General features: G+C 53.5%; 2 protein-coding genes across 2 annotated transcripts; both read left to right on the forward strand.

The window, feature by feature from the left end:
• Nucleotides 1-4216: 4216 nt before the first annotated feature.
• LOC102461998 (cytochrome P450 2H2-like) lies at nucleotides 4217-14249 on the forward strand. Its single transcript, XM_075934517.1, has 9 exons — nucleotides 4217-4452; nucleotides 4906-5068; nucleotides 5396-5545; nucleotides 6860-7020; nucleotides 8015-8191; nucleotides 8574-8715; nucleotides 10231-10418; nucleotides 11460-11601; nucleotides 12372-14249. The coding sequence occupies exons 1-9, from the start codon at nucleotides 4273-4275 to the stop codon at nucleotides 12560-12562; spliced, it is 1494 nt and encodes a 497-aa protein (XP_075790632.1). The 5' UTR covers nucleotides 4217-4272; the 3' UTR covers nucleotides 12563-14249.
• A 137-nt stretch (nucleotides 14250-14386) lies between these two features.
• Nucleotides 14387-26465, forward strand: LOC106731503 (cytochrome P450 2H2-like). The gene is made up of 9 exons (XM_014570063.3): nucleotides 14387-14591; nucleotides 17217-17379; nucleotides 21517-21666; nucleotides 22787-22947; nucleotides 23785-23961; nucleotides 24333-24474; nucleotides 25320-25507; nucleotides 25690-25831; nucleotides 26052-26465. Exons 1-9 carry the CDS (start codon nucleotides 14412-14414, stop codon nucleotides 26240-26242), a joined length of 1494 nt encoding a protein of 497 aa, XP_014425549.2. The 5' UTR covers nucleotides 14387-14411; the 3' UTR covers nucleotides 26243-26465.
• The last annotated feature ends 241 nt before the right edge of the window (nucleotides 26466-26706 follow it).

The raw sequence follows: 26706 nt of genomic DNA on the forward strand, positions 1-26706 counted from the left end.
AGGCTCTCATTCTTCCGCTCCTAGAGAGTGGCAGGCTTGTAGGTAAGGTTGTGTCTAAACTACAGCCCTCTTTCGATATTTAGACATGCCCAAAGCCTTGGTGAAGCTAAACGCTCCAACATCCATTGTGGGTCATGTTATCAGTAAAGAATATTTAGAACATTTAAAATCGGGGCTAGAGCTGGCCAAGGCTGTAAGTAGCGGCTGCTCTTTTAACCAGCCCTCTACTAAAAATCGGAAAATTGCGTCGTTAACGGTGTAAAATAAAACACTTAACCACAATTCAACTTTATTTTAGCGTTTTATTAATGCGCCTCTTTAAACTCGCAACAAGACAAACGGGTCTGGATGGGCTGAAACACGTTTGAAGCAAGCTTGGTGGTTTTCCTTTTACAAACCGCGTCACCATGCAGTCGTTTTCCAGTAAACCATTAGAGTACAATTTCTAAATCTGATTAAAAGATAAACTCCTACCGCGTTTCTTTATATACAGTGATAACCACAGGTTACAGCTAAAGGGTTCTGGAGTTGTCTCTGCTGATTTTAATGAAAAGGAAACTGAACGGCTACGTGATGTGGTTTATGAAGGGCCAGATTCGTATCAGGTTCCTCATGCTGAGTTAAAAGCATTTGCGGAAATTATGCCAGTCTAGACGTAGCCTATGTCTACACTGCAGCGTATTTGCACAAAAGCAGCCATTTTTGCGCAAAAACTCACGGAGTGTCCACACTACAAGCGTGTTTTTGCACAAGAAATAGCACAGGAGATCCTCAGAAGAGAGCGGATCTTTCTGCACAAGAGTTATTCCTCTTTCTACAAGGAATAAGCCTCTTTGCGCAAGAACTCTTACGCAAAAAGGCATGTGTGGAAGGACACAGATGCTTCCTTGTGCAAGAGAGCCCATGGCAGTGTAGACTCAGTCTTGCACAAGAACTTTTTGCGGAAGATCTCTTCCCATTATATATGTAACCCTTCTGCTGGGTAGGCCTGGCAGTAACCAGAGCTGGGTTCAATATCTTGGGGTCCATCTTACACAGAACTGGCTCAAGCCCCCACCCAGTAATCTGGGAAATTCACACACCCCTGGGTGCCTCTGAGAGCCAATGCTTCCCCACTCAAGCACTGAGTCTGAGTGTAGGAAAGAAACAGTTAATGAAACAGAGAGAAGTCATACAGCATTACTTGGGGAAAACACCACAAACAGAGTTCATAACCCAAACATGAGCTAAGCCCCCTACCCCCAGACAAGAATCACCTGAAGTCCAAAGAGTCCGACACCCCAAAAGTCTCTGTCCCTGGTCTGTGCCACCCAGAGTCCCAAAGTTCACCCACAGGGTTTCACCTCCCAACCTGGGTAGAAATGGGGGTGGGGATATAAAGAGGGGGCACCTTATGACACTCTGCCATGCTCCACCAGCTATCTCATCCCATGTCACCAGACGCTCCACTGGTCACCTGCCGCCGCTCTGCTCCACGCCACTGGTCGCCGCTCCTCGCCTAATGCCGCTCCACGCCACTGGTTGCCGCTCCTCGCCTGCGGCCGCGCCGCACCACGCCGCTGGTCACCCCTCCTCGCCTACTGCCATGCCGCACCATGCTGCTGGTCACCGCTCCTCACCTGCTGCCACGCCGCACCACGCCGCTGGTCACCCCTCCTCGCCTACTGCCACGCCGCTGGTCACCGCTCCTCACCTGCTGCCGTGCCACACCACGCCGCTGGTCACCGCTCCTCACCTGCTGCCGCTCCGCACCACGCCGCTGGTCACCGCTCCTCACCTGCTGCCACTCCACACCACGCCGCTGGTCACCGCTCCTCACGTGCTGCCACTCCGCACCACGCTGCTGGTCGCTGCTCCACGCCTGCTGCCGCTCCACACCACGCTGCTGGTCGCTGCTCCTCGCCTGCTGCCGCTCCGCACCACGCCGCTGGTCACCGCTCCTCACCTGCTGCCGCGCTTCTGGTCACCGCTCCTCGCCTACTGCCGCTCCGCGCCACGCCACTGGTCGCCGCTTCTTGCCTGCTGCCACGCTTCTGGTCACCGCTCCTCACCTGCTGCCGCTGGTCACCGCTTCTCGCCTACTGCCGCACCACGCCACTGGTTACCGCTCCTCACCTGCTGCCGCGCCACACCACGCCGCTGGTCACCGCTCCTCGTCTACTGCCGCTCCGCACCACGCCGCTGGTCACCGCTCCTCACCTGCTGCCGCTCCGCACCACACCACTGGTCACCGCTCCTCGCCTGCTGCCGCTCTGCACCACGCCGCTGGTCACCTCTCCTCACCTGCTGCCGCTCCGCACCACGCCGCTGGACACCGCTCGTCACCTGCTGCCGCTCCGCACCACGCCGCTGGTCGCCGCTCCTCGCCTGCGGCCGCACCGCACCACGCTGCTGGTCACCGCTCCTCGCCTGCTGCCGCACCGCACCACGCTGCTGGTCACCGCTCCTCGCCTGCTGCCGCACCGCACCACGCTGCTGGTCACCGCTTCTCGCCTGCTGCTGCGCCGCACCAAGCCACTGGTCGCCGCTCCTCGCCTGCCGCTGCTCCGCACCACGCCGCTGGTCGCCGCTCCTCGCCTGCTGCCGCGCCGCACCACGCTGCTGGTCACCGCTCCTCGCCTGCTGCTGCGCCGCACCAAGCCGCTGGTCGCCGCTCCTCGCCTACTGCCGCACCGCACCGCGCCACGCCATGCCACTGGTCACCGCTCCTCACCTGCTGCCACGCCGCACCACGCTGCTGGTCGCCGCTCCACGCCTACTGCCGCACCGCGCCACGCCATGCCACTGTTCACCGCTCCTCGCCTGCCGCCACGCCGCTGGTCGCCGTTCCTCGCCTGCCGCCGCACCACACCGCTGGTCGCCGCTCCTCGCCTGCTGCCGCACCGCACCGCGCCACGCCATGCCACTGGTCACCGCTCCTCACCTGCTGCCACGCCGCACCACGCTGCTGGTCGCCGCTCCACGCCTACTGCCGCACCGCGCCACGCCATGCCACTGTTCACCGCTCCTCGCCTGCCGCCACGCCGCACCACGCCACTGGTCGCCGTTCTATGCCTGCTGCCGTGCCGCACCACACCGCTGGTCGCCGCTCCTCGCCTGCTGCCGCGCCGCACCACGCCGCTGGTCGCCGCTCCACGCCTGCTGCCACGCCGCACCACGCCGCTGGTCGCCACTCCACACCTGCCACCGCTCCGCACCAAGCCGCTGGTTGCCGCTCCTCGCCTGCCGCTGCTCTGCACCAAGCCGCTGGTTGCCGCTCCTCGCCTGCTGCCGCGCCGCACCATGCCGCTGGTCACCTCTCCTCGCCTGCTGCTGCTCCGCACCACGCGGCTGGTCACCGCTCCTACCGGCCATGTTACACCACCAGCCAGTGATTCCCACCGGCCACTCTGCTGGTTGTCGCCACTTCACTGGCTGCACTTGATCTGGCTCTCAGCCAAACCAGTGATTTCAGCTCTCAGGGTATGTCTACACTACCATCCTAGTTCGAACTAGGAGGGTAATGTAGGCATACCGCACTTGCAAATGAAGCCCGGGATTTGAATTTCCCGGGCTTCATTTGCATAAGCGGGGAGCCGCCATTTTTAAAACCCCGCTGGTTTGAACCCCGTGTAGCGCGGCTACATGGGACTCAAACTAGGTAGTTCGGACTAGGATTCCTATTCCGAACTACCGGTACACCTCAACTCTTGCATCTCAGAGTCTCAGTTTGAAACCCAGAGTTGTACATGGTCAGCATCAAGGAAAGGGAGACCACAACATGTTTTAAAGGTTAACCAGACGTTGAGAAATCTCCAGAAAAGTTCAGGATTCGATTTGAATTTGTATCAAACATTCAGCTTGGTGCTTTTCTTAAGAACCGGCTGAGCATCTGTCCATTAGCAAAATCCTAAAAAGCCACGTGAAAAAGAAACATCATTGTACATCTGTAATGTTCCAGCTGAGACAAAGGTCTAAGAGGAATGTTTAACCACAGAAATGAGGGGAGAAAGGGCATTTTTACAGGGATTCAGTTTATGATTAATGGACATATCCCATCAACAGGTACAAAAGGGCAAATAGAAATGAAACATCAATAAAACTCAAAGGAGTGTTACATTTCCATTACATTTGTTACCCCAGTTTATCTCATTAAGGCAGAAAAACTGAAAGCTCCTATTGGCTAATTGCTTGACACCCCCCCCCGCCCCGGCATGCACAGTATAAAAAGTGGAAATTTGTGTTTTCTTCTCTTGATCTTACTAGAATCAAGAGTCACTGCTACACGCAGCAATGGAACCGCTGGGAGCAACCACGGTGTTCCTGGTCATTTGTGTCTCTTGCCTTCTCTTCCTCTCCATGCAGAGAAAGTCGCCTGGAGGGGGGAATCTGCCGCCCGGGCCTGTTGCTTTTCCCCTCATTGGGAACATGCTGCAGCTGAATCCAAAGAACATGCCCCAGCAAATAGAGCAGGTAAGGGAGTTTTCTGGGTGCCCGTTGCTGTGTTCTTAGCAGGCATTTAGCTCAGCCTGGCCTGCTGGCAGTGCCATGTTCTTATAACCAGGGAATTGTACAGCATAGAAGTGTGCTAGGAACTCACAGACAGACACATCGATGGGGAAAGGGTTTAAAACGCAGGAGTTTAACAGCCTGATGCATTGAAATGTCCAGGAGGCCCAGAGCTCCAAGGTGTGTGGGTGCCTAAATCTCAATGAATCAGTGGAGTCTGGCTTCTCACTACTGTTCCTAGGAGGAGCGGGGCTGAAATGGCCAAATCGGGACGGTTCTCACTAGTTACACTTCCAAAGTGTTAGCTCCGTCGCAGGAAAGCGCTGCCCAGCAGTCTGTAATGTGATCTCCACACAAATTTGTAATGAAATGGATCAAAGCTAAAGCTTACAGGCCTCGCGTGTGAAACTTTTACAGCTCAGTAGAACGTACGGCCCGATTTTCACCATCTACTTGGGCTCCGAGCGGGTTGTGGTGCTGCATGGATACGAGGCTGTGAAGGAGGCTCTGATCGACCTCGGGGAGGAGTTCAGCGGAAGAGGAAGCATGCCCCTATTCGAGAAAACTGGCAAGGGAACAGGTACCTTTCGTGCAATTTCTGCATCGAGAGGGGAGCACGACTGAGAAGAGAAACGACACAGAGCTCTTGAAATCGGGTCCCTTCTACCAACATAAAGTTGGTCTAATCCAAGATCCAAACTCCCCTCTCTTGTCTATGTCAGGTTCAGGGTCCAGCACAGCACAGCGCTACTGCAAACAGTATTGCAATGTCTCTGGAATGCCATCTCCCTGGGAGACCACAGACATAGTAGCTGTTAAGTTGAACCTTTGGCTCAGCCATGTTTGGGTGTTAGGCAGACAGCGTCGGGCCTCCCTCCTTTCAAGCCTGTTCTCTCCCTGTTTCCAGGTATCGCTTTGACCAATGGGGAGCGGTGGAAACAGCTCCGGCGATTTGCCCTCACAACCCTGAGAACCTTTGGGATGGGGAAGAAAAGCGTTGAGGAGCGGATCCAGGAGGAAACCCGTTTTCTGGTGGAAAGACTCAGAAACACACAAGGTGGGGATTTTGTTACATACACTGAAAACGGAGCAGTCGAAGACTCTCGTCTTTCTTCAGAGGGGTAGCCGAGTCAGTCTGCAACAGGAAAAACAGAAAACAACAGAGTCGAGTTGCACGTCATCCACATGTCTTGTTCGTCTTTAAAGTGCTACTCGACTCTTTGTTGGTCTCTGTGTTTTTCTTGTCTTTCTGTTTTACACAATGCGGATTGTTTGGCTCCAGTGTCCATTGGCTGCTCCTGTAACAGCCCGTTCTGCTGCAGAGGGACAGGCTGTGTGAAACACCCGAGAGATGGCTGTTTCTGGCTGTGTGTTGCTCACATTTTCTCCCCTTCCCCGTGAGGCCAACGAGCAAATGGGAGACGGGCTGGAGGCTGCAGGTGCTCACACAATGAGCCGTGTTAGGGCGGGTGAGTTCCAGTGGGCCAGGCAGACAACCACCTGTGCCTGTAGTTTGCTAGTTCTCATTGTTTTCCTGCTCGGTGTCTTTCCCTTGGGAACAGTTGCCAGAGAAGGTCTGGTACCTGCCTCCCATGGCAGCGGCGCTCAGCCCCCGGCCTGCGGCCTCATGCAGCCCAGTCAGGCCATGTTGCAGCCCGGTTCAGCTGAGTGTTGAAAGGTCGTCCCCCCGCTACACTCCTGGGTTCCCGGCTGCCCAGCAGAGGGTCCAGCCGCATGGGGACTGGGTGCAGGTCCAGCCGACTGCTCTATGAGGCGGGCTAGGGGCCAACGCAGGCAGCCACTCGGCTCCACACAGCAGCAGTTCAGGTCCATGGTCGGCTCCGGGAGGCAGCTGCTCGGGCGCCTGTCCCCAGAATCCCAGGTAGCACAGACCTAAGAGTAGCCAACCCCCCTCCCCCCTCCAAGGTGAAATCGAGCAGTGAGGGCCATGAATTTGTGAGGGCCCTAGTGACAACACTACAGCAACACACGTACTGGCACAGGTAGGGCTTCCTGAATGGGATCCTGTTACAAAAGGGCTGGGCTCTGTGAAATGGGCCCCAGATCAGACAGGCGGGTGTCAGTCACACAGGGTCGGATGGCCCCTGGTCAGACCAGAGGGGGCCGGGCTGGGAGCTGCACAGCAAACACACTGCAGCCGGATTGCCAAGGAAAAGGTGGGAAGTGCTTGTTTCATGCAGCATGTGAGAGCAGAGTGTGGGGATGGGTAGCCGTAACCCCACCGCCCCAGGGCATATTGCCGCGAGCCCGCCTGGCCCTGTGGGGACGGAGCCCCAATGACTCAGTGACGGGTGGGGAGGGTGAAGCCAGCGAGTTAAAACTGACTCTCTGTAGCGTTGTTTTGCTCCAGGGCGGCCCTTTGACCCCTCCCAATTCCTCACCCACTCCGTCGCCAACGTCATCTGCTCCATCGTCTTTGGGGACCGGTTTGACTATGCAGATCAGAAATTTTCTACTTTAGTTGGTCTCATTGTGGAAAACGGGAAACTCCAGCAGTCGCCCTGGGCAAGGGTATGTTCGGGGGTTTCATTTACGCTCTCCTGGGCACTGGGGGAGGGGACAGAGGTTTCTCTCAGTAAAGGCTAAGCCTCTCCAAACTGGGACACTCTGCTCCGGCACCATCTGTGGCATCATCAGGACCACGGCTCTTCCAGGACCAGAGTCCTTCTGGAGGGCTGGTGGGTGAGAGTCCTGTGGGCCGGCGGAGCAGCAGGCTGTGGGGCTACCTGGTGGGGCTCGGAACCCAGCTCCTGGCTGTGGGAGGGCAGTGGTGCTAGCGACAGGCTGAGCTGCCAGAAGGCCAGACTTGAGTCATTTGAGTGAACACTATCGTTATCTGGTACTAGAAGACTTATCTGGCATTGCCAGCTCCTTAAGGGCAGGGGCTTGGTGGTGTGGGGGGTGCAGGAGTCAGGGAGAGCCTTGGGTATTTGGGGGGGCTGACAGCAGGAGGCTGGGAGTAAGGGGGGTGCAGGAGTCGGAGAGCCTTGGGTATTTGGGGGGGCTGAGGGCAGGAGGCTGGGGGTGTGGTGGGTGCAGGAGCGGCAGCCAGGGGGCTCCCTTTCCCAGGGCTGGGGGTAAGTGGGGGCTGTCTCCCTGGCAGAGGGGCCCCACTTACCCAGTCTGGTGACAGGTAAGCTGGCAAGCCCCAGTCCCAGCTGGCCACTCACTCGGTGGGGCTCATACCGGTGGTCACGGTGCATTTTGGCTCTCCCCAGGGCTTGCTGCCCCAAGTGGTGAGTGTGAGTATTGCATCCCTCCTCTCTCTGCCCTCTCCCTTCTCATATTGTGGAAAACAGTCCCATTCCCCACTCTTCCCATTTTCCTGGTACAGCCACACCCTGACCTTGCTTTAAGTTAGGAGAAGGGGAAACTGCCTTCCAAAATTGGTGCCATTAGCTCTTACCGTTTAGGAGGCGTTCTTGAACAGACAAATGCATATTTCTAAACTATGTAGTTACATGTCCAGGTATGTCAAGCTGTGCTTTTCTTTCATCCTTCTTAGCTGTATACTTTTTTCCCAACTCTCATGGATTACATCCCTGGGCCTCACCACAAGTTCTTTAAAAATGTCTGGAAGTTCAGAAGATTTGTTCAGGAAAGAGTGAAAATGCACAGAGAGTCTCTGGATCCCAACTGCCCTCGAGACTTTATAGATGCTTTCCTCATCAAAATGGACGAGGTGTGTGAGGGCAGGAGCCGGTTCCCTTTCCCGTGCAGAGGGTTTTACATCTCGTGGGGATGAATTTCTTAAGCAATAACATCAGCCTGGGCTTTGGGGGAGGCCCGACAGGAGACACGGTGTGTGCCCAAGAGACATGCAGGTCAACTCTGCTCTTCTCCTTCAAATTACAAAAAAAAAATCACTCTATTGCACAGAAACGGCCCACGGCACTGCATCAATGCTGCTGTGAGCTCAGATCCTTTTGGCTATTTATGTTGGATATTTATAATGACGAGATTGGGTTATTTCTGGGGTCGCAGATGACAGTTTTTCGGCCTGTATGAATATCTCATAGAGTTTTTCCATCAAAAAAAAGATCTTCTCCAAATCTACATTTCAGGTGCAAATAAATGGCCAGTCACACTTCAATGAGATATCTTTGGCAGAATGTGCCAGAGAGTTATTTATCGGTGGAACAGGGACAACCAGCACTACTCTAAAATATGGACTCCTGATCTTTCTGAAATACCCCGAAATACAAGGTAACTGTCTGTCTACCTGCCTGTCTTTCTGTCTGTCTGTCACAGACACACACACATGTGTGCGCACACACAGACACACACACACAGAGCTAGGACTTGAGTGATGTTGGTGCCAAATTGGTATGACCGTGCCAAATGAATGATGTGATTTAAACAAGGCCGAATAAGAGAGGATTCTGGGAGCAGGTTCTCATCAAGCAGCAGTGAACTGCAGTGAACCTGATGAGTGAAGCTGGCAAGGATTTCTGGCCACCGATACTGGCTGATTGGTCGGGCGATATGTGCTGAGGGCAATCCTGCAGTGACAGAGCCAGGCGCACACAGCCCACGGAGCGCAGACCCTGTGCTGAGGGGCAGACCTGCAGTGACAGAGCCAGGCGCACACAGCCCACGGAGCACAGACCCTGTGCTGAGGGGCAGACCTGCAGTGACAGAGCCAGGCGCACACAGCCCACGGAGCGCAGACCCTGTGCTGAGGGGCAGACCTGCAGTGACAGAGCCAGGCGCACACAGCCCACGGAGCGCAGACCCTGTGCTGAGCAGCAGACCTGCAGTGACCAGAGCGCCAAAGGGGACAGAGAAGCCACACAAGGAGCTGGGGGCTGGTAAAGCAGCACAGTCTGCAGCTTGGTGTGGTGAGCAGCTAAGACCAGCAAAGTGAGGGGAGAGGCTCTGGGCAGGGAGACACCACCAGCCAAGAGGCCCTGCAGGCCAGACTAGGAGAGGGGTCCTGCCACCCAGAGCCTGAGGCCGTGTGGTCACTGCCAGAGCAAGCGTGTCCACCCTGCAGCCCCCCTGCAGCACAGCCAGGGCCTGAGAGAGAGCCATGGGACCTATAAGGAACAGACTGTGAACTGTCCTTACACTCTGCAGACGGCTGTTTGTGCTGTCCCCGTGCTACAGAGTGAGGCTGTGTGTTCTCATTTAACCTCTCGCATTTTTCCTTATTCTTTTCTTTTTACTCAGTTGCTGTTTAATAAATTGTATTTGCTTTGAATGGTACAAAATGCTCACTGGGCCAAGAAAGCCAGCAGTGTGCAGAGAGCAACCCGGAGAGGGGACACCCTGTCCCTGCCCTAAGTGACTACAAGGTCGGGGATTAAGCCCCAGAAAACCTGGGCCCAGCCTTGTTGGCATGTCGAGGACTCTGCTACTCAGGAGAGTGGCAGGGGAGCCCTCAGAGTGAGGGAGGCCATGGGGTAAAGGAAGTGGGAGCGGGGACTCAGACCCTTTCGCTGGTCCATTTCACCGGGGTGGTGTAGAAGCCAGGAAAGTTCCCCACAATAGCGGGACCATTCCCCTGCTTACAAAAGGGTCTCGTGGCCACTGAGGCAAGGACCCCTCATCTCACCCACTCATCAGTCTTGGTGGCCCAGTGCCGGTGTAGCTTCCGATACACCAACTCACCAGGTTGGCTGGAATCCCAACAAGCAGACAGGGTGATGCAGTGGTGGGCAAATCTGTGGGAACCCTCCTACACCCCATTATCGTTAGACCTCTCTCACCTGGTTACAGAGAAAGTTCATGAAGAGATTGACCAGGTGATTGGGCGAAGCCGAAGCCCCAGCATGGCGGATCGAAGCCGGATGCCCTACACAGATGCCGTGATACATGAAATCCAGAGATTCCTTGCACTTGCGTCTATAGGTGCCCCGCGTGCTGTGACTAGAGATGTTCATCTCAGGCAGTTTCTCATTCCCAAGGTCAGTTCCCAGTCTGCCTGTGGTTTACTCTTTTCCCCCACGGAACGTTGAATTCCTCACCAGAAAAATGCCCGAACTAGATTTGGGTGGGAGGTGGTTTTGCTGATTTGCCAGTGAAGTACCCATTGGTATTGAAGCCCTACAAGGCCCTACATGCAGCAGAAGAGCAATTCATAGAAGCATAGAATTTCCCATCTGAAGTTGGATTTTTCATCCAAATCAGGGTTTCAGATCCTAGCCGTGGCAATAAGACAAGGAACAGGGGCCACTGACCCACAGAAAAAAATCAGTTGGGGCCAACACCCAAGTGAGAAACCAAAAAAAAACCCTCGCTGACCTTGTCCCCTAAGTGAGAAGTAGAAAATGAACCCCTCAGAGATGTGACCCCCAACTCAGAAATAGAAGAAGACACACCCTTCCAGCTCCATCCCCATAGGAGTGAGAGGGAGGCACCCACGTTACCTAGTAAACTCGGAATCAATTGTCTGTCCCCTTCACTATTTACCACACTCCTAGCTTTGTGTCATTAGCAAACTCCATCTGCGGTGAATTTATTTTTCCTTTCAGGTCATTAATTAAAGACATTAAAAGCCAAAAACCAGCCCCTGTGGGACCCCGCTGAGAACAAACCCGCTCACTGACAGTACCAATTAAATGTTGAGCATCATTAGATAGCTGGTTTCAACCCATTGCATGTTGGCCATCAGAATTCTAGATTCTGTTTCTTAAATCAAAATCTCGTGTGATACCAAGTCATGGCTTACTGAGGTCTACGGGTATTATGCTGTCACTGCCCTTATCAAACACTTTGGCAATCTTGTCAAAAAGGATCCTAAGTTAGTTTCACAGATTCTACGTTTCATAAGCCCATGGTGATTTGCATTAGTTACATTAGTGTCCTTTAATGCTTTATGAACTTAGTCCCGTAAAATCTGCTCCATAATCTTGCATGATCTCCCCCAGTCCAGCTCAGCAAAGGCTGGGGATCTCTCTGGCGGAGGATACCCATTCCCTGTGTTTTTTCTCCATTTGCTCATTCAGGGCACCACGATATTCCCTGTACTGAAGTCAGTTCTATATGACAGCAGGGAATTTCCAAACCCAGAGCAATTCAACCCGGGACACTTCCTGGATGCCAATGGTGCCTTTAAGAAGAGTGACTTCTTCATGCCCTTCTCTGCAGGTAAAAGAAGTTGGTTTTGTTTGTCTCCCAGCTCTGCCTGGTTGCTCCCAGACTGGTTTGTGCGCGGTGTTTTCCGGGGCCCCACAGAGGTGGGAGTGGGCGGGTGGGGCTGGTGTGGTGCTTTGGTAAGAACCAGCCACGTGCCCGGGCTGCGCATGGATGACTCTTTGCTCCCCGCTGTGGGTGGCCTGCTGGCTGGGACTGGCAGTGTCGCTGCGGTAGGGCTCCGCTGGAGCCAGAAAGGGCAAAGAGCCCCTTCCCACCTGTCCAAGGCCTTGACTTCAGCCTTCCTGATGTCATCCGTGCGGGGAACTTCACTTCTCCAGAGAAACCCAAGCAACCGAGCTCCCTGCGAATGGTGCAGTCGAGGCTTCCTCCTCTCGCCTGCTACTTCTGCTCCTCTTACTTCCCCCTTCGGCCTCGGCACCACCAAGTCACTTCCTCAGAAGCGTGTCCAGCGCCTCTGGAGAGGGGATGAGCTGTTCCTCTGCCACCCCCACATCTCCCCCCTTCACCCAAAAAGCCTTTCCAATGGCAATGTAGGGAACTCAGCCCTTCAGAGTTTCTACTTCAGCGTGGCTTCTGAAGTCCCTGTTCGCATCCGGACCTCCCTGAGCTCTGAGGAGACGGCCGACCTCCTCCGACCACTTGCCCTCGGTTACTGGTCGCGTCCGTTTAACCCGGAGGTTTTGCTTCCGAACAAGCAGTGTGTAAAATGTGCTGTGCAGGGAGGTGTCCAGGGTCAGCTCAAAGTTCCTTTTTCCGTGCAGGGAAGCGGATTTGCCTGGGAGAGGGGCTGGCTCGGATGGAGCTCTTTTTGGTGCTGACCACCATCTTGCAGCACTTCACCCTGAAGCCCGTCATGGACCCCACCGACGTCGATATTACTCCAGTGTCCAGTTTGATGACACATGTACACAAACCGTTCCAGCTCTGTGCCCTACCCCGAGAACGCCAGTGAAAGGTCACCTCAGCGCCAACTACCCCTCGCTCTCAGGGGTGCTCAACCCCCTGCTGTGTCCCTATTCCATCCTCACACCAGCCCTGACTCCACCTCTTCGCCTAAGAGCTCGGCCCCACCCCCTCTGTTCCCGGACCAGCTCTGCCCCACCCCACGTCCTTTCCCTCCTTTTAACCAGGTGCACCCCCCACCTTGCTCTTCCCGTCCCTCCCCCATCCCACCTCCTGCCCCGAGCCTGTCTTCTCCCCGCTCCAGAAAGATGAGGTGGGAGAGTGAGGGTTGGCAGTGAGAAGGGGCTCAGAGCACAGGGTCGGGGTGCAGGAATCCGGGCAGGGGGTTGAGAGGAGGGGGAGCTCAGAGAGCGGGGTGGAGGTTATGGCAGTGGATGGGGGGTAGCAGCCGACTTCTACCCAAGGCGTCCTGAGACAGCAAGGACCGCATCTCCCGCCCACCAGCTTATCCCTGAGGCGTGGGGCTGTGATCCAGCTTGTCCCCAGATATGGTGGGACTGTTCCCCTTCCCTCCCAGTCCTGTGGGGCTTACCTCCTCCTCCCCCCACTCTGGTGCTGTGGCCAAAGGTGGGGGAAGTGTTTGGGGCTGAGGGAGGCCACTTACTTGGTCTGGTGGCCAGCAAGATGGTGAGCCCTGGCATCAGCTGGCCACTCTCTTGGTACTTCAGCACCCCCCTGTGGTCACTCTGCAGTGCAGCTGTCCCTGCAATCAGCCCCCTCCTTCCCTTTCCATATTATGGAGAACAATCCCATTCCAGGCAGATCCTCTTTTCCTGGCACAACCCAGCCCTGGCCTTGCTTTAAGTGAGGAGAAGAAGAAGCTGCCCACCGAATTTGGTGGTCCAAGCTCTTACTGTTTAGGAGGAGTTCTTGACCAATCGGACTCACCGATGGACGGACAGAAAGACGGACCATTGCACGTTTCTAACATATACAGAGGGGTGGGTGTCGTTTTGTGATACAAAGTCTGGGACGGGACTGTGCTGGGAGGTGATGATTCCATCCTCAAAGATGCTCAGAACCCACAGGATGTGATGCTCTTTTAGCTTTGGTATTGGAGGGTGCTGTGGACCTCGTGGGAAAACTGGTGGTGGAGGTTTAGGTCAAAGCTGCAGGAATTCACTGAACCCAGCACCTTGAGTGAGGGAGGGGAAAGGAAATCAATTGGGAAGGGCTCCAGACGAAGCGAGGGAGAGCAAAGATCTCAGAGAGGTGATTGAGAGAGGGCAGAAAGTCTCCACAGAGAGAAACCGTGTCGGAATGAAGCGAGAGCTGCCAACAGCGAAGCAGAGCAGGATTTTGCAGAGGTAACGAAAACCAATGTGAAAGGCTGTTTCAGCCCCGTCAATAATAAGGAAACAAGGGAAGAAACAGGGGGAATGCTAAGCCCCGGGCAGTGGCTGGAGAGTGAAGATGATCTAGGCTTTGCTGCTCAACAGCTGTCCATCGGCGAAACCCTGGAGAGCAACATGAACAGGAGACACTAAAAGGGAACATCACCGGAAGTGCAGAATGTTTGACCAGTTGGGTAGGAAGAGAAGAGAAGAACGAGATCGTTTGGGCAGCTTTGCAGAGGTTCAGTGAATGATTAATTGTCATGCTCCATCACCCAGTGCCAAAGGGCAAAGAGAGATAAGACAGGAATAAAACTCAAAGGGCTGTCACAGCTCCAGTCACTTTTGTTAGCCCAGAGTTTATCTTGCTAATGCAGAGAAATGGAGAGCTCCTATTGGCTAATTGCCTGGCCCCGCTCTTGGTGAGCGCAGTATAAAAAACTGGGAATATGTTTTTCCTTCGCTTAATCTGCCCGGAATCCAGAGCTGTTGCTACTCGCGACAATGGAACCGCTGGGAGCAACCACGGTGTTCCTGGTCATTTGTGTCTCTTGCCTTCTCTTCCTCTCCGCAAGGAGAAAGACGCCTGGAAGTGGGAAGCTGCCCCCAGGGCCTGTTGCTTTTCCCCTCATTGGGAACATGCTGCAGCTGAATGCAAAGAACATGCCCCAGGAATTAGAACAGGTAAGGGAGTCTTCTGGGTGCCCGTTGCTGTGTTCTTAGCAGGCATTTAGCTCAGCCTGGCCTGCTGGCAGTGCCATATCGGCTCAAATTTCTGACTCACTGTTCCACCAAACAATCAGTCTTGGATGCTAGATGGAAATGATATGGGATGAGACACTGCTTGTGTTGGGGGTGTCTTATCCTCACATAACCCAGAGCCCCCACAGCGGCACTGCCATAGCTACAAGCTATCCCAGCCTGGGGACAGTATCCTAGTGGGTTATGTAAGGAAATGGGACAGAAAAACTTTCAGGTCTGTTCCCACCTCTGATACAGACTCCAGCTGTACCCTTGGGCATGTCACGTCACCTCTCTCTGCCTCCATTTCCCGTCCATAAAACTGCTCTAATGACATTTGCCTGCATCACAAAAGGATGGGAAGGCAGAAATTGCAGCTCAGCGTGGGAGAAATGATGCTACACGCTGCGTCTTCTGGTATTTTAGCCAGCTCTGCAAACAACCTGGGATTGCACAGACAGGTTTGATTCTCCCCTTCCTTTTGTAAGCGGGGGAATGGTCCCGCTATTGTGGGGAACTTTCCTGGCTTCTACACTACCCCGGTGAAATGGACCAGCGAAAGGGTCTGAGTCCCCGCTCCCACTTCCTTTACCCAATGGCCTCCTTTACCTTGAGGGCTCCCCTGCCACTCTCCTGAGTAGCAGTGTCCTCGAAATCCCAACAAGGCTGGGCCCAGTTTTTCTGGGACTTAATCCCCAACCTTGTAGTCACTTGGGGCAGGGGCTAGGGTGTCCCCACTCCGGGGTGCTCTCTGCACACTGCAGGCTTTCTTGGCCCAGTGATCACCTCATACAGTTCAAAGCAAATACAATTTATTAAACAGCAACTGAGTAAAAAGAAAAGAATAAGGAATAACGAGAAAGGTTAAAAGAGAACACACAGCCCCGCTCTGCAGCACGGGGACAGCACAAACAGCAGTCTCACCGCACCCAGCTGCAGACTGTGCTGCTTTACCAGCCTCCAGCTCCTTGTGTGGCTTCTCTGTCCCCTTTGGCTCTCGGGTCACTGCAAGTCTGCTGCTCAGCACAGGGTTTGCACTCCGTGGGCTGTGTGCGCCTGGCTCTGACACTGCAGGTCTGCCCTTCAGCGCAGCTTGCTCTTCTTGCTGCTCTTCTTAGCTCGCTCCTTTTCTCAGAGAGACCCAGAAAATCCCAGCTCACATGGAGGACGGGACCTGGTCTCCTAATTTCCTCATTGGCCTCTCCAACCTGTCAATCAGGCTGTGCTAGAGTGTTGGCCTCTTTCCAGTGTCCCTGGGGTCTGTCAATCTCAGGGCCCTGATTTCTCATGGACCCTTCCCCTTTTGATACTGGGAGCTGGACAACCAAAAACTCCCACTGAGTTTTACTAAGGAGCTAACAGTCCCTCTACACTGTGAATCCACACAAATAATGCGGGGTGCCCAGGACAAATTCTGCAGCCCCGTAACCGCTCTTCCCCTCCATTCTCTGCTCACCATGCCCTGAGACGCACACAGACTCATAGACCTCAAGGTCAGAAGGGACCACTACGATCACCCAGTCTGACCCCCTGCACAGCGCAGGCCACAGAATCTCGCCCACCCCTCTTAGAATAATCCTCTCACCTAGATCTCAGATATTGAAGCCTTCAAATACTTTGAAGACCCCAAGATGCAGAGAATCCTCCAGCTGTGATCTGTACTCCATGCTACAGAGGAAGGCAAAAAACCTCCAGGGCCTCTGCCAATCTACCCTGGAGGAAAATTCCTTCCCGACCCCAAATATGGCGATCAGCTAAACCCTGAGCATGTGGGCAAGACTCATCAGCCAGACACCCAGAAAGTTCTCTATAGTAACTCCTAGCATCCCTCCATTGACCTATTTCCCACTGATAATGAATGGTCAATTAGTTACCAAGATCATGTTATCTCATCAAACCATCCCCTTCACAAACCCATCTAGTTTAATCTTGAAACCAGATTGAAGCTTGTCTATTGATTTGCACAGGTGTGATCAGCTGGAAAGTGGACAGGAATTCTGCAGGGGATGTAAATGGGGAAACAGAATCTCACTTTTCTCCGTGTTTGGATCCAGAGGGCCGAGAGGAGTAAAGTGAAGGGAAACTCTTCTCACGTCAAAATCGGCCGGCGTGACTGAAGAGACGCAGGCCCCTTTCTGTGCAGTTAGAAGGGTCAATATCACCACGGAGTGGCTCCATATTAATGCAGGCTGCTCTTATAACCAGGGAATTGTACAGCACAAAAGTGTGCTAGGAACACACAGACAGACACATCGATGGGTAAAGGGTTTAAAAAGCAGGAGTTTAACAGCATGATGCATTGAAATGTCCGGGAGGCCCAGAGCTCCCAGGTGTGTGGGTGCCTAAATCTCAATGAATCAGTGGAGTCTGGCTTCTCACTACTGTCCCTTGGAGGAGCGGGGCTGAAATGACCAAATCGGGACGGTTCTCACTAGTAACACTTCCAAAGTGTTAGCTCCGTGGCAGGAAAGCGCTGCCCCAGCAGTCTGTAATGTGATCTCCGCACAAATTTGTAATGAAATGGATCAAAGCTAAAGCTTACTGGCCTCGCGTGTGAAACTTTTACAGCTCAGTAGAACGTACGGCCCGATTTTCACCATCTACTTGGGCTCCGAGCGGGTTGTGGTGCTGCATGGATACGAGGCTGTGAAGGAGGCTCTGGTCGACCTGGCGGAGGCGTTCGGTGCCCGAGGAAGCATTCCACTATTCGACAAAACTGGCAAGGGAACAGGTACACAACTAGGAAGAGAAAAGTGGTAGAGCTGCAGTTTCATTCATTCAGTATTCAGAGTGTCGCCCTCTGAGTCTGAAACTTTAAAAGCGACAAGTGGTGCTGTGTCCCTTTTGGGTATGTCTACACTACAGCGTTATTTCAAAATATCTCATTTCAAAAAAGTTATTTTGAAATAGCTTATTTCGAAATAACACGTCTAGAGAAAAAATGCATTTCGAAAAATCCTTTTGCTATTTTGAAATAGCGTGTCCACACTAATAGGATGCTGAATTGCACTTAAGGCTGGTCGGAACCAGTTCTGGTGGGGCATCAGGTCAGGAGTTACCTTGTGTGGCTGCTGCCTGAGGCTATCTGAGACTTGTTCTTAGAGGGAAACACTCTCTCCCTCCCCCCCCGCCGGACTGCTGGTTCAAAGGTGTCCCTGCTTGCTTGCCTACCTCGCTGAGGGACAGCAAAGTATTTTTTTCTCTGCGTGCTCTGGTTGCCCTCACTCAGGACACCACAGCACTCTGCAGCATGGAGCCAGAGCCGCCCCTGGGCACTCTGGGGCTTCTCCTGGGCGAGTTGCTGTGAGCCTGGCAGCTGTTCTGCAGGCAGTAGCAGTCTCCCTGGTGTGCCCCACTGGGGGCTTGTGCCTCATTCCTCCCTCACGTCCTTCCACTTACCCCTCCCTAACACCCCTTCCTGCTGTACAATGAAAGACACAGGTGTTCATTACAACAAACCCACTTTATTAAACAAAAGTAGGGGAGGGGGAAGAAACTGAGGTGAGACTCCTCCTCTTTAAGGGCTCTGGGATGGGGGGAGAGAAAGGAGTTTTCTTGGTTGTGCCCAAGAGTGGCCACCAGGGCACCCTGGGAAGGGCTGGGGGCCCCCTATTTCAAAATAAGCATCTACACAGCGCTTATTTCAAACTAGCAATTTCGAAATTGTCGCTATTCCTTGTGGAATGAGGTGTGGAAGAAAACATTGTCCTCACTCTGAGCTTGTAAGCAACAAGTAGCCAGAGGCAGTTTTATTACTAGCTGCAGCAAGGGAAAAACTGGTTCAGACAGGCCTCAATATACTCCTATAGTTCCTTTCTCTTGACTTTGGGGTTCTCCTTAACCAGATTAAATACAACAATTTCAGGGTTTTTCAATTTCCTCTGGAAGTACGAGTACAGCACCAGCACTATTATAAATGTTAAAATCAAAACTACCCACATAATTTGGAAAACACTATTCAAATCCATCCCCAAGATATCTCATCGCCTTACTGGCGCTACCCATGATTATAGGTTTGACCTCTACTGCCTGGTCGAGTTCCTCAGAGGTAGGTGTTTGTCCACGGTGTTTCCCCATCTGTGCATACCTCAGACGGCCAGCCCCGACATATCTTTGGGCATTGGCCACCAACTCCTCGATCTTTGCCTGCAGGGCCAGTAAACCCTCCTCTAGGTACTTTACTTCCACTGTGCCACTCAGGATCTCATGTTGGGTTACCCATTATTGCTGAAGTGCAATAGAGCCACATTCCATTAACGGTCAGGATCATCCGGCGAGGGGCTGTTATGCACACAGACGGATATGTAGAGGGCAGGATGGAGTGATCTGTCTGGGTAGTCAAACACCAGTAGGTACCGTTCATTTGGACCAGCTCGATGTTTTTGTTTCTCTGAGACAATCACATCAAACCTAGTCAGATTTGTCATGATGTTAAATGGGCAGGTACATAAAATTTCCTTATCAAAGTGGGTGCAACAATCCCTGGGTACAGAGAGGCTCCCACACCTTCAGAATAAGCGATACCCTCGATCTATCTATATGCCCCTGCTTTGGTACAGGCAGGGTGGTTACCATTCTGATCACTGTGAGTGAGGAATCCCCAGAGGGGCCAAAAACAAACGGTCATACTATGGCCTGTCCAGGTAGGCCTTTGGGTCCTCATGGATTCTCTACTTCCTCACTCCCATGGATAGGCACAGGGGAGATGGGACTTACCACCATAAGGGCTGGGTGCTCAAAGCTATCCTCCAACATTGCTCTTCTAATACCTTTAATTTAGTTCCATTAATTAACAATCCAATTAGTCTCTGGTCTAAATATCTTGTTAGGTCTAGTGAAGTGGACACAGAGCTGGACAGATCCTTCAAACTATCCAGGATCAATCGGTTGGTTTGGCTGGTGTTTAGGCCTTCACGGGCACTGGATATTACTGTATCTACCAGCCTGGATTCTATACAATTTCTGGGCTATGACATGTGTTGCTGACAGAGTTTCCAGGCCCAAACCAATCTGCGATGGTATCTGCTAAGCCCCATTGTTGCCTAATCAGGCGCTTGCCAATTCCATTAGCCAGTCTAGCACAGAGCTGGTCTATACCAGTGTGGAACATCACCAAGGTAAGGACCAGTGACAGTTGTCCTGGTTCTGGGACAGGGGTCTGTTCAGGGCATGCTGCACAATTGGGAGGCTTTATTTTGTCCTTAAGGACCTGGTTAATAATACCCAAATGAGGGCAAGTTAGCAATGGCCATTGTTTAACAAATGACAGCCATGCCTCAGGGGTTACCTTTGTCTGGGCTTTAAGTGGTAAGCCCCAGTGGGAGTCAGTAGGTCCAACTTCAGTGGCTTGATAGTGTTTAGCTTCTTTCCCACAATATTCCATACAAACTTTAACTCAGAGGACTGTGGATTCTTTGTCCTCGTAGTGTTCATGTTGTTACAATAAATGAAATAATTATGTGTGAATGAGGGGAGGCCCAAGGCCGTGTATTCCCCATTGCTATTAGTGTGTATTTGTTCTATGTATGTGACTTGAAGGAGGTTACATTGACTAGAGTCGCTGTTTCTCTTATAGGACCAAGCATGGTTCACAGATGTTTAATTGATAACCCATGCAATTCCATAATTCTTGAGGCCTTTTAAGGCATCAGGCACCAGTGAGTAGCAGAGCAAGTAGCTGTTATTGCAATGGTGAGGTTACTAGTTTCCTCGTTGTTGTGGGCATCTTTACTTAAATATGCTGATGTCCTGCTTGCCCGTGTTGTTTCTCATAGATTTCTTATTCTCTCTGGCCAAACCACTTTTACGGTTGGTGTGCAAATTTACAGAAGCTAAATATTTCATTTGTGTGAATTTCGAAATAAGCCCTCCACTATTTCAATTTAATTTCGAAATAGCGGTTTGGCTGTGTAGACGCTGGTTATTTCTAAATTGCTTTTCTGTGTAGACGAACACAAATAACGAGAGAGAATCATGAGCTTTTGGGGATAAAACCCGCTTCCCCAAATGGGTCGCCTTCCCTCTTCCACCACTGGGGCCCCAGAATGTGACATTCCCGCGTGTGCCCAGAACTTGACCGCGCAGCAATCAGAAAGCGTGTGTGCTGAGCCACTGCCGGCTGAAAACCGAGTCTCACGGCGCGCGAAATCAGCTGAGTTTGTAGCGGCGTTCGTTAGCGCTGCAAGGTCAGGGAAAAACCAGAGTCGGTGAGCTGGACGGGCCTGTGGTGCCCGGATGTCAGGGTACCGAAGTTCAGTGCCGGCTTTCACCTCCCCCAAAGGGTCCGGTCTTCCCAGGGCAGCAGTGGAATGCCCCTGCAGGGCCACGTGGCACTCCTTTCCTCTCCAGAGCGTTTTCTGGACCAAGGCTTGTAACCGGGGCGCGGGGAGGGGAACCCCTGCAGGATGGGATGGGGAGGGAGCGGCGGGGTTGCTACCCTTGTTCCTTTGCTGCTGCTGGCAGTGGCGCTGCCTGCAGAGGTGGGCCAGGTGTCTGCTAAAGAGCTGCATGCGGCCTTACAGAGCCATGGCTCAGCGTAACCCTGTTGTGCAGTCGGGCCCACTGTGGGCACTCTCCTTCCTGAGCAATAGCAGGTGCAACTTGAAATCCTCCCCCTCCCACCAACATAAAGTTGGTCTAATCCAAGATACAAACTCCACTCCCTTGTCTATGCCATGGCCCAGGCTGGATGCGGATAGCACTGCTGCAGACCGTACTTGAAGGTCACTGTAAGGTTGTCTCTTTAGGAGAGCACAGATACAGTGAGGTTGAAGTGGAACCTTTGGCTCAGCCATGTTTGGGTGTTGGCCAGACAGACAGACAGCGTCGGGCCTCCCTCCTTTCAGGCCTGTTCTCTCCCCGTCTCCAGGTATCACTTTGACCAACGGGGAGCAGTGGAAGGAGCTCCGGCGATTTGCCCTCACAACCCTGAGAAACTATGGGATGGGGAAGAAAAGCGTTGAGGAGCGGATCCAGGAGGAAACCCATTTTCTGGTGGAAAGACTCAGAAACACACAAGGTGGGGATTTTGTTACATACACTGAAAACGGAGCAGTCAAAGACTCTCGTCTTTCTTCAGAGGGGTAGCCGAGTCAGTCTGCAACAGGAAAAACATAGAAAACAACAAAGAGTCGAGTGGCACTTCATCCATATGACGTGTTCGTCTTTAAAGTGCTACTCGACTCTTTGTTGCTCTCTATGTTTTTCTTGTCTTTCTGTTTTACACGATGCGGATTGTTTGGCTCCAGTGTCCATTGGCTGCTCCTGTAACAGCCCGTTCTGCTGCAGAGGGACAGGCTGTGTGAAACACCCCAGAGATGGCCGTTTCTGGCTGTGTGTTTCTCACGTTTTCTCCCCTCCTCCGTGAGGCCAACGAGCGAATGGGAGACGTTGGGCTGGAGCCTGCAGGTGCTCACACAATGAGCCGTGTTAGGGCGGGTGAGTTCCAGTGGGCAGGGCAGACAACCACCTGTGCCTGTAGTTTGCTAGTTCTCATTGTTTTCCTGCTCGGTGCCTTTCCCTTGGGAACAGCTGCCAGAGAATGTCTCGTACCTGCCTCCCATGGCAGCAGCGCTCAGCCCCCGGCCTGCGGCCTCATGCAGCCCAGTCAGGCCATGTTGCAGCCCGGTTCAGCTATGTGTTGAAAGGTCGTCCCTCTGCAACACCCCCGGGTTCCCAGCTGCCCAGCAGAGGGTCCAGGCTGTCCACTGCCTGGCACGGTGGGGTGCAGAGGGTTTGGGGGCTGCTGCTCCTGGCTGGGATGTGGGGCAGGCACGTGGCAAGATTGCAGGGCCCCCAAGTGGATCCGGGTCTCTGTCAGCCCTGCAGGTTCTGGGTCTCAGGGAAGCTGCCCAGCCTCATGGGGTCCTTAGATGATGGTCATTCTCCTGTGTCTTTTCCTCTGTACTCTATGTGGGACACGGGGCCTTCCCCAGGGCCTTCCGTCCTTGCAACACAGACCTAAGAGTAGCACCACAGACATGAGGGGGATACGCAGCCTTAACCCCCCTGCCCAGGGCATACTGCAGTGAGCCCACCTAGCCTTGTATGGAGAGTCCCCCAATGGCCCAGTGCGCCGGTGACTCTGGTGTGAAGTCACTCCTGTAAAACTGACTCCTTTTCATTTTGGTTTGCTCCAGGGCGGCCCTACGACACCAGCCTCCTCCTCATTCATGTCGTCGCCAACATCATCTGCGCCATCGTCTTCGGGGACCGGTTTGACTATGAAGATGAGAACTTCGTTACTTTGATTAGTCTCATATTGGAAAACGGCAAACTCCCTCAATCTCTCTGGGCAGTGGTATGTTGGGAGCTTTGTTTTACGCTCTCATGGGCACTGGGGGAGGGGACAAAGATTTCTCTCATTAAAGGCTGCACCTCTCCAAACTGGGACACTCTGGTCTGGCAATCTCTGTGGCCTGTGAGGACCACGGCTGTCCCAGGACCAGAGAGTGGGCCAGTAAGGAAGCAGTCTACCGGCTGCAGGGCTGCCCGATGGAGCAAGGACCCAGCACACGGCTGCGGGAAAACCAGTGGGGCTGGGAGGGCAGTGGGCCTAGTGGCAGGGGGAGCTGTCCAGGAGGCCAGGCCAGAGCTGAGTCATTTGATTGGACACTATAATTATCTGGTACTAGAAGACTTATCTGGTGTTGCCCAGATCCTTCACGGCAGGGGCTTGGTGGTGTGGGGGGTGCAGGAGTCAGGGAGAGCCTGGGAGATTTGGGGGGCTCAGGGCAGGAGGATGGGGGTATGGTTGGTGCTGGAGGGATAGCCAGGGAGCTACCTCCCCAGCTCTGTTGGGAGGCCTTCTCCTCTCCCCTTCCAGGACAGGGGGAGCAGAGTTCTCTGCTGGAATTGCTGCCCCCAGTGGTGAGTGTAAATATCCCATCCCTCCTCTCCCTGCCCCCTCCCTTTCCATGTTCTGGAAAACAGTCCCATTCTCCACACTTCCCATTTTCCTGGCACAGCCAGACCCTGACCTTGCTTTAAGTTAGGAGAAGCTGTAACTGCCTTCCAAAATTGGTGCCCTTGCTCTTATCGTCTTGAAGAAACAGACAGGCAGGCAGACGTACATTTCTAAGCTATGTAGCTACATGTCCAGACATGTCAAGCTGTGCTTTTCTTTCATCCTTCTTAGCTATATACTTTTTTCCCAACTCTCATGGATTACGTTCCTGGGCCTCACCAGAAGATCTTTCAAAATGTCTTGAAGCTCAGAAGATTTGTTCAGGAGAGAGTGAAGATGCACAGAGAGTCTCTGGATCCCAACTGCCCTCGAGACTTTATCGATGCTTTCCTCATCAAAATGGACGAGGTGTGTGGCAACAGCAGCCGGTTCCCTTTCCTGTGCAGAGGGTTTTACATCTCATGGGGATGAATTTGTTAAACAACATCATCAGGCATGGCTTTGAGTGAGGGGAGACACGGTGTGTGCCTAAGGAACATGCGGGTCAAACTCTGCTCTCCTCCGACATATTATAAAAAAATCATCTTATTGCATAGAAACAGCCCACGGCACTGCAGTAATGCTGCTCTCTTCTCCGGCCTCTTGGCTATTTATGTCGGATATTTATGATGGTTAGACTGGGTTACCTCTGGGGTAGCAGATGACAGATTTGGGGCCTGTGTGAATATCTCCTCGAGTTTTACCATCAAAAAAAGATCTTCTCCAAATCTATTTTTCAGGAGCGAATGAATAGCCAGTCACACTTCAAGATGGGAACTTTGTGTCAGTGTGCGGTAGAGTTATTTATGGCTGGAACAGGGACAACCAGCACTACTCTAAACTATGGACTCCTGATTCTTCTGAAATACCCTGAAATACAAGGTGTGTGTCTGTCTGTCTGTCACACATGCACACTCTCGCGCGCGCGCACGCACACACACACACACACACACACACACACACACACAATGCTTGGTACTGACCAGACCAGGAAACTGAGAAGCGCGAAGGGACGGGCGGGATAGAGAAGGAGCAGGGACAGACCCCAAACTCGCCAAATGTCCAATCGGTAGATGTGAGGAATGCATAGACTAATAAAGGCAGACAGATCGTGTCCCCCTGGGTCATCCCATCATGCCTGGCCTGCAAAAACACCCCATTGCAACCGGCATTACTTGTCCCTGGATTCATGGTCTGAGCAGAGAGTCCAAAGTCCGAATGGACCATAGCGATTGAATTTCTCTTGTAGAATGTCTTCTTGTTACCCTTTCAGCTACTCCTCCCCCTCTCTCCCAGAGCTTTCAGAAAAGCCCTGAATCGCCTGATTTGTTCTCTGTCCCGGCTACCCCACCCTTCGTCCCAGAGCTGGGACACCACGAATCAGCTGTTTGTGGCCGATCCATATCTGGGAGGGAAGGCGAGGAGTAGGAAGCGTGGGGCTCCGGTTCCCCACTGCAGGAGAGGCGTGAGGAAAGGGGATAGGGGTGCTGTGTTGGCCGCAAGTGGCGTCCCAGTGGGCGGCAGGGCATAGGCTGCACATCGCTGGATTTCAATCAAGCAGCCCCTCTCACGAGTCTGAGTGGCCCATCGCGGGAATAACTTCCGTAACACCAAACTGGCCAGGTTTGTTATAGTCCCAAATTGTAGACGAGGTGACGCATGGTGGGCAAATCTGTGGGAACCCTGCTCCTCCCTATTATCATTAAACCTCTCTCACCTGGTTACAGAGAAAGTTCAGGAAGAGATTGACCGGGTGATTGGGCAAAACCGAAGCCCCAGCATGGCGGATCGAAGCCAGATGCCCTACACAGATGCCGTAATACATGAAATCCATAGATTCATTACCCTGATCCCTTTAGGTGCCTCCCGAGCTGTGACTAGAGATGTTCATCTCAGGCAGTTTCTCATTCCCAAGGTCAGTTCCCAATCTGCCTGAGAGCGATCACGTTGGTTTCCCCTTTTCCCCCACGGAATGAAAGCACCAAGTTCAAGGAAACGAGACCCAGATGCATCCTCCAGTCCAGTTCAGCAAAGGCTGGGGATCTCTCTGGCGGTGGGTACCCTTTCACCGTGTTTTCTCTGCATTTGCTAATCCAGGGCACCACAATATACCCTGTACTGAGATCAGTTCTACATGACAGCAGGGAATTTCCAAACCCAGAGCAATTCAACCCGGGACACTTCCTGGACGCCAATGGTGCCTTTAAGAAGAGTGACTACTTCATGCCCTTCTCTGCAGGTAAAAGAAGCTGCTTTTGTTTCAGATCCTGGCCTGTCTCCCAGCTCTGCCTGGTCGCGCTCAGACTGGTTTGTGCGCAGTGTTTTCCGGTGCCCCACTTGTCCTCGGTTACTGGGCGCGTCCGTTTAACCCGGAGGTTTTGCTTCCGAACAAGCAGTGTGTAAAATGTGTTGTGCAGGGAGGTGTCCAGGGTCAGCTCAAAGTTCCTTTTTCCGTGCAGGGAAGCGGGTTTGCCTGGGAGAGGGGCTGGCTCGGATGGAGCTCTTTTTGGTGCTGACCGCCATCTTGCAGCACTTCACGCTGAAGCCCGTCGTGGACCCCAACGACCTCGATATTACTCCAGTGTCCAGTTTTGTGTCCAATGAACACAAACCGTTCCAGCTCTGTGCCCTGCCCCGAGAGCGCCAGTGAAAGGTCACCTCAGCGCCATCTGCCCCTCGCTGTCAGGGGTGCTCAACCCCTTGCTGTGTCCCTATTCCGTCCTCATACCAGCCCTAACTCCACCTCTTCCCCTAAGAGTTCGGCCCCACCCCCTCTGTTCCCGGCCCAGCTCTGCCCCACCCCACCTCCTTTCCCTCCCTTTAACCAGGTGCACCCCCCACCTTGCTCTTCCCGTCCCTCCCCCATCCCACCTCCTTTCCCTCCCTTTAACCAGGTGCACCCCCCACCTTGCTCTTCCCATCCCTCCCCCATCCCACATCCTGCCCCGAGCCTGTCTCCTCCCTGCCCCTCGCTCGGCCTCCCAGAACTGCCTGAATGCCGCACACCAGCACTGGCAGGGCCAGGGAGGGAGAGGTCGGCCAGGCCCCCCCATGCACGAGAGGCCGGGGGGAGAGGGGCGGAGCCGGGTGCTGGCGTTCTCCGGTAGGCGCTGC

Source organism: Pelodiscus sinensis, chromosome 8 (genome assembly GCF_049634645.1).
Source record: "Pelodiscus sinensis isolate JC-2024 chromosome 8, ASM4963464v1, whole genome shotgun sequence".
NCBI classification, from domain to species: domain Eukaryota; kingdom Metazoa; phylum Chordata; order Testudines; family Trionychidae; genus Pelodiscus; species Pelodiscus sinensis.

What these genes read in the sequence shown, in the direction of transcription:
- LOC106731503 (XM_014570063.3), top strand. Translation starts at nt 14,412, where the DNA reads ATGGAACCGCTGGGAGCAACCACGGTGTTCCTGGTCATTTGTGTCTCT. An exon ending in TGCCCCAGGAATTAGAACAG is followed by an intron (nt 14,592 to 17,216) that starts GTAAGGGAGTCT and finishes AAACTTTTACAG; the next exon opens with CTCAGTAGAACGTACGGCCC. An exon ending in CTTCATGCCCTTCTCTGCAG is followed by an intron (nt 25,832 to 26,051) that starts GTAAAAGAAGCT and finishes TTTTCCGTGCAG; the next exon opens with GGAAGCGGGTTTGCCTGGGA.
- LOC102461998 (XM_075934517.1), top strand. Translation starts at nt 4,273, where the DNA reads ATGGAACCGCTGGGAGCAACCACGGTGTTCCTGGTCATTTGTGTCTCT. An exon ending in GAAAACTGGCAAGGGAACAG is followed by an intron (nt 5,069 to 5,395) that starts GTACCTTTCGTG and finishes CCCTGTTTCCAG; the next exon opens with GTATCGCTTTGACCAATGGG. An exon ending in AGCAGTCGCCCTGGGCAAGG is followed by an intron (nt 7,021 to 8,014) that starts GTATGTTCGGGG and finishes CATCCTTCTTAG; the next exon opens with CTGTATACTTTTTTCCCAAC.